Here is an 11597-nt window from a genome sequence, read left to right as displayed (position 1 = left end):
TTTTTTTTAAAGCTACCATCTAATATCACCATTATTTTCTAAAAGAACATTTTAGCACAAAAAAAATAAGACAAAAGGATGGGATGATCTTTTATACAGCATAACTATGAAATGCTCACCATTTATTTGGACAGAGAAGTCAGGAAAAGTCATCGTGGGGCCAACACGCGCCCATCATCTTGACCTGTCGGGAGTTAAATTCCAACCCCAGTGCTTTGGAGAAACAGGCCAGTGGGCTCGGAGTGGATCCTGGTACAGGTTAGAATCCAACCTGTGTCAAAACTGTCACTCAAGTCTGATGCTCCTCCTGACTGCCCAGCTGGTGGCTCACCTCCTTTCCTGAGTTGAGGTCCTCGTGACATCTTGTCTCCTTTACCAGTGGTCCCCAAGCCACCACATCATTAGAATCATCCGGCGGAAGCTTTTCAAGTTGCAGGCTCCCAGGTCCCAGCACAGGAGATCTGGTCCCATGGTTCCAGCATGGGGTCTTGTGCTTATCCAAATTTAGGTACCTCAGACCTGTGACCCCACCACTCAACCCTATGAAATGGACTGACTGGAAGCCATCAGCACTGGGGCCTGAAAAGTGGAACTGAGAACAGGGATGGAAGGCAGGGGAACCCAGACTGGCACCGAGGCCACCAAGAGCAAGCAGTGGTCACAGGCTGTGCTGGTGCTGAAGCTGGTGCCAGAGAGAGGAGCCGCGGGACTGGGCGACTCTCCACGTTCATGGCCAAAGTGAAAGGGTGAGGTGGGAGGGACAGACAGGGCAGCAGAACGTGAGCATGTGCTGTAGGTTCACAAGGAAGGGTCTTGTTATGAGCAAGCTTTTTCTGGATGATGACTGGCTTCTAACCACCGCCGCAGCCTCTGCCATCTCTCACCACTATCACCTTGTCCCCTGCCTCCCTGCAGGTCCCCACACCCAGTCACTTGCTAGCGAACATCTCCACCCCACTCCTGTGTCACACCTGTGTCACACATACAGCCTGGGTGCTCAGCCAGTGTCTGCAGACTGGATGGAGACGGGCCGGAGTGCTGCCTGGCCCAGGGGCCTCCTTGTGATGGCACCCTCCAGCCCTCCGGGAGACCGGCTTCGGCACAGAACCCGCAGAGTGTGATCGAGCACAGAGGGGCCCGTCCCTGGGCTTCAGGATGACACCACCCCATGCCACCTCCCAGCGCGGACTTCCCTGCGCCGTCCAACATGAGCAGCTGGCTTCAGAAGACACTGCAAAGTCGTGGAAATGTCACTAATGGTATCTGAGCACCTGTGTGGGCCTTGAGAGGGCTCATTCTTGTGGAACAACTGGGGGACAAAGTCTTGGGAGCTGCCAGGCCATCAGGCCCTGCTGGTCTCTCAGCCAGGCTGAGTCAGTGCTCTCTTGACAAGGTCACGTGCAGAGACGTGTAAAGGGGCCCCGGGGCCAAAGCTGGCATTTCGCGGTTACAGGCCTTTCATGGTGATGATCCATCTCCACACACGAGGGGCTGCAACATGACACAGTGAACACCGCTGGGAGGCCTGCCTGCCCTGCTGGGGACTGCCCAAGAGGTGGAGAGACGGCGATAGATGGGACCCACGGGCAGAGGTGGCCGGGGACACCTTGCTGTCTCCAGCTTGCACCCCGGACTGTTGTTTGATCTCCTGATTTGATGTGTGGTCTCGCCCCCAGGGGATGTGGATTGTGCCCCTTTGCCTCCTCCCACCCCAAGAGAAGTTCAACAGGATCAGCCCTGGTCCTAAATTCAGACTTTATGAAAGCATTTCTGACCTTTCCCCACAAGGATCCCAATCAGAAACTGGTGAGAACTGGCACTTCTTTGGGACTTTATATAAACAACATCCCATGTCTGCTCTAAGGATGTCTGGAGGGCATTTGATCACATGATCTTGCTCTATGGGGCTCCCTGTGCCCACATGACCCCAGAGTTGCTATGTGCCAAGCCTCTGGTTTCTCAGCTGATGTCAAGCATTCGCTTGTAAAAATTCACTGGACTGTCTTAAAACATAGACCAGGAGAACCATGGATGGGAGGGACTACATTTACTTTACGTATAAAGGTTTACTATTATTAACAAGTTACCACTATTATTTACATGTTTATAAAACAGAAATAAAAATGACATACACGTTTGGTGCCAAAAGTGGCACATCCAAACTAGGATCAGTACAAAAATAAACTTTCAAGCTATGTGTTTGCAGACATCATCACAGCCAAGCAGCCCCGGGGACAATGACACCAGTGCCTGCTGGAAGGGCCCCCGCCTTCTCACAAGAACCCAAGCAAACACACAGAAGACAAACGGACAAGTTATGTTCCTGAGCTACAGAAGCTTAGAGCCTCTAAACGGTTGTGAATTTCTGCTACTGAGGATCTGGGATGGGTTTCGAGCTGATGAGCTTTCGCTAGTGGCATCGGGACATGGTACCGTGCGTGGAGGGGAAGCTAAGCTGCTTGTGAAGCCAAGGAGCCCTGTGCAGAGGAGTCCTCTCTGTTGACTGCCAATCCTTACAAATCTCCCGGCTGCAGACAAACAGGAACATGGGCAGAGGGAAACAGAAGCTACTTGGCTTGGGAGCCCCTGTGCCCGCCAAACATGCCCCTGGGTAACTGGCAGAAATCCGCCGCATTTCCAGGGTCTCATCATAGATATGCGCCATGTCCACCTTGGCCAAGGACCTCACTGGTCAATAGAGGAGGGGTCTCAGCAGGGAGAGCAAGGCCAGCCCAGCAAAGCCCTGCCCACCCCACCTGGTGCTTCAGCGTGCAGCAGCCCACCTTCCTCCCTACTCCCCATGAAGCTGGGCTGGAGTTCATGCCTGGTGACAAGGGCACGCTGGGACAGGGAGGGTGCTGGGTGAGCCAAGAGCACGGGCTTTCCAACTCCTGCGCAGCAGGACTCCCACCCAGGCACAGACGCCTCCGGATCCCAGTGAGGAATGCAGATGCTGAGGGGAGCGGGCGGGAGGGGGCTGTGAACGGGCTGCAGCCCACTGCAGAGCCGCTGAAGGGTCCACAGGAGCCGACACCCGCTTGTCCACCCTGGGCTGGGGGACAGCGTGGAGGAGGGCACACCGAGCAGCCCCTGCAGCAGCCGCCAGCTCTGCTCACTGGTCCTGGACCTTGGCCCTCTTGGCTCTTAGGGACAGGTGCTGCAAGAGAAGAGAGAACAGCATTGCTGGGGTGGGCCAAAGGAGCAGACTGGAGCACGATTCCCCGAAGTGGCCAAATCAAAGCTTCCACCTGGCTCACACTTTCGCAGTAAACGCCCTGCCCCACAGGCAACAGTTTGGAGGGGAAAAGCCCAAGGGACCCACAAAAGCACCAGGGCTTCAGTAAGCCACACAGGCCGAGGTCGGGCCGCCTGGGGCTCTGAGGGCAGCTGTCAGTGAGACATGGCTCACCCTCTGCCCCAGCCCTTCTGCCAGCCCTGCAGCCCAACAGCCGGGCTGCTCAGACCAGACCAAAGATCACCTCTTGTTTCCTAGAATTTCTTGAGAACAGTCAAGGGAAAGTATCCTTCCCTTGGGAACAAAAAGGTCAGCCAACCTAGCCAGCCATCCCCAGAGGCTCAAGGTCCTGCTCTCATGACGCCTGTGCAAGAGCAGGGAAGACACACAGAACAGGACACTTCTGGTGACCCTTTCTTCCCGGTTTCTCTTTCAGAGACGTCACTCTGTAGCAGTGTAAGCAACCCAGGAAGACTAACACTATAATCACGGGCATCAGACAATAGGATTGGGGGATACAAACATCCTTTGCACTCAAAAGTAAAGCCGAAAGTACTTTACTCAAAAAATATGCAACTGAAGCAGGGCCTGTAAACAGAAGCTTTTAATAAAGGTCCTCTGTTCCCCAGTGGAGGCAGACCTGATGCCCTCTCGATAGTTCTAATCCCACAACCAGGCGACATCCTGAGCATGCTGCTTCACACAGCAGGCTCCTCACTGGAGGGATGTCAATCCCCCGGCTGCGAGCAGAGCAGGGCTGCCAGCCCCAGCACGCTCAGTGCCCAAACCCCGCCTCTTGGCACACCTATGATGCCCTCGAGACAGCCATCCCCATCACCGAGAGAAAACCTCAGGGCCTGAAAGAGTGCAGGTGCAGAAGAAGGCGCAGCATCCCACCAAGCACAACAGGATGGGGTGCTGAGGGAGCAGGACACAGGTGTAAATGAACCGCAGAAAGTCACACTTTCTAACCACTTATGGTCAAGAAGAGAAAGAACAAAGTGCTGGTCACTCGGTCACATCTGACTCTTTGCAACCCCATGGACTGTAGCCCACCAGGCTCCTCCATCCATGGAATTCTCCAGGCAAGGATCCTGGAGTGGGTAGCCACTCCCTTCTCCAGGGGATCTTCCTGACCCAGGGATCGAACCCAGGTCTCCCACATTACAGGCGGATTCTTTACCGTCTGAGCCACCAGGAAAGCCCAAGAATACTGGACTGGGTACCTATCCCGTCTCCAGGGGATCTTCCCAACCCAGGGATCACATCCAAGTCTCCTGCATTGCAGGCGGATTCTCTACCGTCTGAGCCACCAGGGAAGCGCATGCCCGAGAAAGGACCAATGCAGATTCCAGCAAAGGCCTGGAGGGTCCTCCCTCAATCCCAAAGATCGCTCAGAAGCAGGAGAAAAAGCCTGAGGACTTGCAAGGCAAATCTCTGGACAGGTCCCCCGTCCCCCTCTCCCGCTGTGCGTCTTGCTGGATGTCTCCTAATTCTCTCCTCCACGCACTTCACCTGACGTGACCCCGCCCACCAATGGAAGACACCCAAAGCCTTAGCTTAGGAACAGGGATGAGGTCATCGTGCCTGTGGGGCCATTTTTGGTGCTCATTTCTGAAGAGAATGTTGTGTATAAACAAAGGACTCTGGACCATTTCAGGCCTCTTAACAGGGCAAGAGCAACACTCTAAAAAACACTGGTAATGGAAAGTCACCAACAATGCCAGGAACAGAGCCGGGGATGACCTGTGGGCTCTGCATGGCTGTGGGGCGCTACGCTGCGCTCAGCCAAACCCTCCGCCATGCACGGGCAGCCACTGGAGAGTGGCTGGGCTCTTGGAGAAATCAATCCATTTAGGACAAGTGCCTTTGGACTGCTTAGTTAAGGAGGGACCAAGTTTCTTGGGGTAGGAGAGGGTTAGGGCCCTCGCCTGTACAATGAGGTTGCTGAACTACATGATTTCTGAGCCCAGCCTCTCTAAAACTACTCTGATCATAAGCAGTCGTCAGAGTGGAGCAGATGAGCTGAAAAACAGGCATTTGGGGAGGAAAAAAAAAGACAAATTTGGCATTGCCATTTTCTTCAAAATTCTGAGGCAGTCAGTCTGCTCTTTAACTTTGTGGGTTTGACCTAGAAAAACTGTCATTTTGAGGTGAGAAGGGAAAATGACTCTGCTTCTGGGTTAATCCTGTTCTCTCAGAGTCTAAATGAACCTGAGACAACTTCAGAGTCTCTCTTCTCTGCCTGCCTGCCTCTCGTTACGCCAACAAGCGGGCTTAAAACTGCACCATTCTCCTTAAGCTCGAGTTTGCATTTCTAACTATTCTTTTGGACTTCTGAAGTCTGCTGCGTTCCACCTGAGAGGTTTGGTGGAAGATTTTCTTTCATTTCAGGTTCATTCTTATCAGCCCAATGCAGCAGAGAAAACACACTGCATTCTTATCAGTCCCTGAAGTTGATCTCATTTTTAGCTGAAATATCTGGATGGGGATATAGGAAGTTGAACTATACAGGTCTGAAATGTTTTTTGTTTGATGGTTTAAGATTTAATATGGAAAGATTTAAAATGACAACTTCCCTCGACATTGCTGGAGGGGGAGGGATGAAAAGATCCTTCCCTTTATAGGATCACAACTCAAACATTTCCAGGAGTTGAGCCAGTGAGATAAACGAGGGAGGCAGGACCTGGAGAGAGTCGCTCACAACAGGCCCCATTCCTCAGCCCCTGCTGCAGACTCAGGCTCAGAAACCCAGCAAATTCAACATGTCTTTCAAGAGAGTCTTGAAATCCATATTTAATGTGGACTCTCCCAATTTTAAAAGGCACCAATAAAGCCACATTTTGGTCTGAAAACACTGCAGTCTGGCTACAGCTTTGATGAAGTAACAGGTTTTGGTTTCCCTTTTGTGGTAAACAATGGTCAAACTAGACAAAATATCTGAAGCGATAATTTTCAGGTACTGGGTAACAGAACACAGGGCTGTAACCCTTGAGAAAAAGGAAACACTCGAGGTGAGTGAAAGTTATAGTCATTCCAGGTCTCCGCATGGCTCTTCACATTTTGTAGTGTCCAACTCTTTGAGACCCCATGGACTGTAGCCCACCAGGTTCCTCTGTCCACGGAATTCTCCAGGCAAAACTACTGAAATGGGTGCCATTCCCTTCTCCAGGGGAACTTTCCGACCCAGAGATCGAACCCGGGTCTCCTGCATTTCAGGCCGATTCTTTCACCATCTGAGCCACCAGGGGAGCCCCTGTCAGAGGGAAGTGAATCCTAAATAGAGAACAGTGTAGCTGGGGAGAGGAAACACAGATCAGAGTTCAGAGTTGCTAAGCCTGCTGGAATTTATAGAACAGGGCATCAGAAAAGAGGAGCTCCAGAAATCAACACAGAGCTACCACTCTTAAACCTCTGGCTGAATACTAAGCCACACAGGTGCAGGCCAAGGGTCCATAAGGCTGGCAAAGAACAGGAACTGGGGAGTTGTGACCTGGTACAGAGGAGATTCTGGAGGTCTGCACAGTGCTGGAGACACTGGAGTTCCGCGCAGCCAGAGTGCAAAGGCCTCACTGAACATCCTAGGCATCCAGTTGAGACATCAAAAGTCCATGTCTTGGGAGCAGGGCTACTAGACACCTGCCCGAAAACAACTCAAGTCAGGTCTTAGTAGAATTAAACTGACTGCCAGTATGAACTGTCTACTAGAAAAAACTCAATATTCTTTACAGAAAAGACAACAAATTCAACTCTTCACAACAAACCACCCATAATGTCCAGCACACAACAAAAAATTACTAGACAAGAGAAGCAGGAAATGTGGCCCATAATGAGGTAGAAAAACAGTCTAAAAACAAAACAGATCAGAGACGACAAAGATGCTGAATTAATGCACGTCTTCCATAGAAAAAAGCATATACTACATACACAGCAATGCGCCCACCAAGTGTTTAAAATGAAACAGGTTTAAGCTTGCACACACGTTCTGCGAGGCAATCCTCATCCGAGTATTTGTGCTGCTTCTTATGAACATGGTCCAAAGTGTGACAGACTTTCTTTGGAAATGGTTTAAAAGGGCAGAGGGAGAGGGGAAGAGTTAAAGATATATTCTCCTTTTTTTATCATGTAAGCTGGAGGGATTTATTTTTAAATGCACGTTTTAAATATCATGTGAGCATTTTAAATATCATGTGAGCAAACAGTATGGTGCTTTTACCCAGAACAATCTGAGACTATGGTAACAGCCTTTCATCTATGTACCACGGGTTGGGGTTGGGGGGCAGGCAAGTTTAGGACATTACATTGAAAAATAAACGTATATTTAAAAATATGAAGAGGCAGGTAACAGGTGGTTTGGGGGTTCATTCCTACCGTTCCTTGTTGATAAAAGTGTGGAGCCAGCTCCAACAGCCAAGCAGACTCAATGGCGGTCACATCTCTCATGTAATACTTGGAGGTTTGGATAACTTCATTGTAGATAACCCTGAAATAAGAAGAAATCACGAGCTATTTTCCTATTTATTATAATTAGAATCAGAACCACAACAATTAGAGATGGTTCCCCTTTACTTTTAAAATGCATCCACCTGTTCTGTGCGCCAGGCACTACACTAGACAAATGTATTCATGTTGCTCACCTAAGCCTCATGACCTGAGTGGTAGGTACCAGTGTGCCCACTGCACAGAGGAGACTCTAAGTCCCACGTGATTTCCAGGACATCTCAGTTGAACCTTCTGGTTCCCTATGCTTTTGTTTACACAACTCTGAACAGAGTCTAATGACTTCATCAGAAAATGTAGAAATAGAAGCAAAGGCTCACTGATTCTGAAAGGAGCTGGGAATTAACTGTAAAGGGACCCAAGGGAACTGTCTAGAGAGATGAAAGCATTCTATATCTTACTGGGAATATGGGTTACACGCACACAGTTGTAACGACTGCTAACAGTTTTCTTTAGGAGCTAATGAGAAGATTGATTGTGGTGATGGATATATAACCCCGTGAATGTATTTAAAGTCACAGGACGGTACACGTTAAGTGGGTAAACTGTATGTATGTGAATTACATAATATCTCCATAAAGCTGTCAAAACACACACACACACACACACACACACACACACACACGAGGGGGGAGCTTGCCTAAGGCTGAGGTAACAGATACCAAAAAGTCAAGCCAAGAAGGTAATTTAAATCCCCAGATTTTAAGACTGCATATATTAATACAGATACCAGTTTCCAGGGACTTCCCTGACAGTCCAGTGGTTCAAGGCTCTGCACTTTGATTGCGGGGGCACGGGTTCACTTCCTGGTTGGGGAACTAAGATCACCCATGCCACACCCTGCAGCCGTATCAGCTTCCACAGCGAGTATTAGTATCTGCTCCCTGAAGCCAGCCCTTACAGCCTGGCCCGCGGAAGTGTGAACCTCAGCCACCTATCAAATACCTCCCTCTATGGAAGCCTTTCTCCCCAGGTACTGGAGTCCATCTGTTCTCTGTCGGGCTGTGGAATGGGACCTGGATTCCTCTCTCTGCACAGCTATACCGAGAGTGAGGACAGAGCACCCAGTCTGTGGGTGAACATGAATGTTTGCTGAGGGGATCAGCAGGCAGAGGAATAAGACCATTGGCTTACAGGGATCCTTGACAGAGTAGAAATTCTTTGTAGAACAGAGTCAGCAAATGTGTACTGGGCACCTGGACTCTAGGCGCTGGGGACCCAGAGACGAACCAGAACGAGGCCTTGCCTTCAAAGCACTGACAAAGCAGAGGGGCAGAAGGGGGCTTACCAGCGGGGCGGCTTCTCTGCATAGAGGACCGATGCTGGGTGGATGTGCAATTCATGATCATCACGGATGGTCCTTGGGAAGCAGAGCAATTTTGTCTCAAGTACATTTTAAACACTTCCAGCAAGACCTTCCCACAGATGCATTTAAACTCATCAAAAACGCAGGCTGTACTTCACACAAACAAAACTATCCTCTCCATCTTCTCTCGAGCCTTTTATGACCCCTCCCCTACTGTCACCCCAGAAATCAAGAATAAATCATGCTAAAAAAGGGAGAAGGAAAGCAACACATGGACATCCAAATATTTTTCTGCTTATGTTTATGTTTATCTTCTGGAGGTTCTCTTTCAAAAATTTCCTTGAGGACAGAAATAATATATACAATTACTTCTATAAACTTTTATATTAACAAGGTTAAACAATAAAGAGTATGGAAGAGATAATTATAAATGGGGGGGAAAGAAAGCTCAAAACTGGACTATCCACTTCTCTGAGATAATATTTCAAATGCCAACTTAGATTTTATTCAGTTTAATTCAAAAAAATATTTACGGCACACAAGACTATTGGTGAGATCAGCTCATGAGAGAAGATTAACAGATCAGAACACTGCTGCTCAAACCATAATTACAGAGCACTTCTGCAGGTGCCAGGAATGTGTGTCAGGAAAGTGCTTCAAGGCCATGACCCAGCGCATCTCCAGCGCTGGAATAAAGCCATTGCCCGGGGCGTTGGCTGTCTTATCAGGCGACCAACACTGAACTTTGTCCCAAAGGGACTGACCACCATGAAGCATGTTGTGTAGCCTGTATTTCTATTGAGGATACTGGTGAAAGACTTTTGTGAATGCTAGTGGGAATTGCTAATTAATACTCTTGAGGAGAGCGGGGTAATCAGAATGACAATGAAACGATGGTTCTCACTGGAGAAGATCACAGCCTGTCCAGAGCTGCCTCGGACAGAACAGCTCAGTGCTGGGAGCTGGGAGGAGAGTACATACGATGGGCAACAGAACCGTGACACTGATAGGCTGGAACACCTGGCCTGGGGTGACAAATAGAACACACTAGAAACAAATATAAAGTGCTATCCTGAGGCCCAGTCAGCAACCAAATACTGGATGAAGGAGACCTGGCTGCCAAAAAAACAAAGGTCAATGCAATTCTGGGCTCATTAACAAAGCCCAGTGGGAGGAGTTTGGGGGAGAATGGGAACCCGTATATGTATGCCTGAGTCCCCTAAGGTGTTCATCTGAAACTAACAAAACATTGGTAATTGGTTATACCCCAAGAGAAAATAAAAACCTAAAAAAACAAAAAAACAGAGCCCAGTATCTGGAATGGGACACCACGGAGAGTTCAGGATCACAGGACTATAATATGTTCTGAGGGGAAAAAGCTAACAATAGTCTCAGGCGAAAACCCAAAGACAAGTTAGGGAGAGGCCCTTTTGAGCACTCCCTTATTAAAGAAGGGACTTTCCTTGTGGCTCAGCTGGTAAAGAATCTGCCTGCAATGCGGGAGACCTAGGTTTAATTCCTGGGTTGGGAAGGTCCTCTGGAGAAGGGAAAGGCTACCCACTCTAGTACTCTGGCCTGGAGAATTCCATGGACTTTGTAGTCCATGGGCTCGCAAACAGCTGGACACGACTGAGCGACTTTCACTTTCACTTTATTAAAGAGGAGCACCTTCTAATCACTGCTCTAAAAAACTGGCTAAAGTGAAGTTACAAAACTAAAACCAGCTCAGAAACAGAAAGACAGACTAAAGTAACACTTCAACAAACTGGAATGATTTGGTTTGGAGAAAAGAGGGCTAACTAGGTGTTAGCTTTCACCAAATTTGAATATACCAGAGGTTATCGGAGGTCATCAGTGAATCTTCTACACCTGGAAAATGGAACTGGAAGAGACAGGCTGTAGTTTTCAGCAGAGGGAGGGGCTGGCCAGCACATGAAGAACACTCACCAACATTCCAGTGTGGCTACAATGCACCTGGGGAGCTTCAGTTGTGCAGACCTCTAAAAACGTCACGAAGCACCCAACAGCAAAACTAACTTCTCTAGAAGAGAGCACCTGTAATGGTTCCCTTGAGTCCTATTACTCTCTGATTACAACAGATATGTTACCAGCCTGCAGACTTGTAACAGGCTTCCCTGATAGCTCAGCTGGTAAAGAATCCACGTGCAATGCACCTGCAGGAGACACCAGTTCGATTCCTGAGTCGGGAAGATCTGCTGGAGAAGGGATAGGCTACCCACTCCAGTATTCTTGGGCTTCCCTGGTGGCTCAGCTGGTAAAGAATCTGCGCATAATGCAGGAGACCTAGGTTCCATCCCTGGGTTGCCAAGATCCCCTGGAGAAGGGAAAGGCTACCCACTCCAGTATTCTGGCCTGGAGAATTCCACAGACTGTATAGTCCATGGGGTCGCAAAGAGTCAGACATGACTGAGCGACTTCCACTTTCAGACTTGTAACTATCATCCTCCTACAACACATGGATGGGCTGAACATTTGAGAATCATTTCCACAAAGTTAAGACATTTTGCTTAAATCTGTACAGCTAACCTCAATGCA

The 11597-nt window shown here is 49.1% G+C and overlaps 1 protein-coding gene across 1 annotated transcript in view; it reads right to left on the bottom strand.

The window, feature by feature from the left end:
- Window positions 1-2032: 2032 nt before the first annotated feature.
- DHX35 (DEAH-box helicase 35) overlaps window positions 2033-11597 on the bottom strand; it is a 69766-nt gene continuing 60201 nt past the window's right edge. The window contains exons 20-22 of the mRNA XM_019972419.2: window positions 9024-9095; window positions 7607-7718; window positions 2033-3157 (exon numbers count right to left, since the gene is read on the bottom strand). Of these exons, the coding sequence (XP_019827978.1) occupies window positions 3113-3157; window positions 7607-7718; window positions 9024-9095 (229 nt within the window). The 3' untranslated portion in view covers window positions 2033-3112. The remainder of the gene's footprint in view (window positions 3158-7606; window positions 7719-9023; window positions 9096-11597) is intronic.

The sequence above is a fragment of the Bos indicus genome, chromosome 13 (assembly GCF_029378745.1).
Source record: "Bos indicus isolate NIAB-ARS_2022 breed Sahiwal x Tharparkar chromosome 13, NIAB-ARS_B.indTharparkar_mat_pri_1.0, whole genome shotgun sequence".
Classification (NCBI taxonomy): Eukaryota; Metazoa; Chordata; class Mammalia; order Artiodactyla; family Bovidae; genus Bos; species Bos indicus.
The sequence above is the reverse complement of the archived record's forward strand: the minus strand, read 5'-3'. Positions and strand labels throughout refer to the sequence as shown.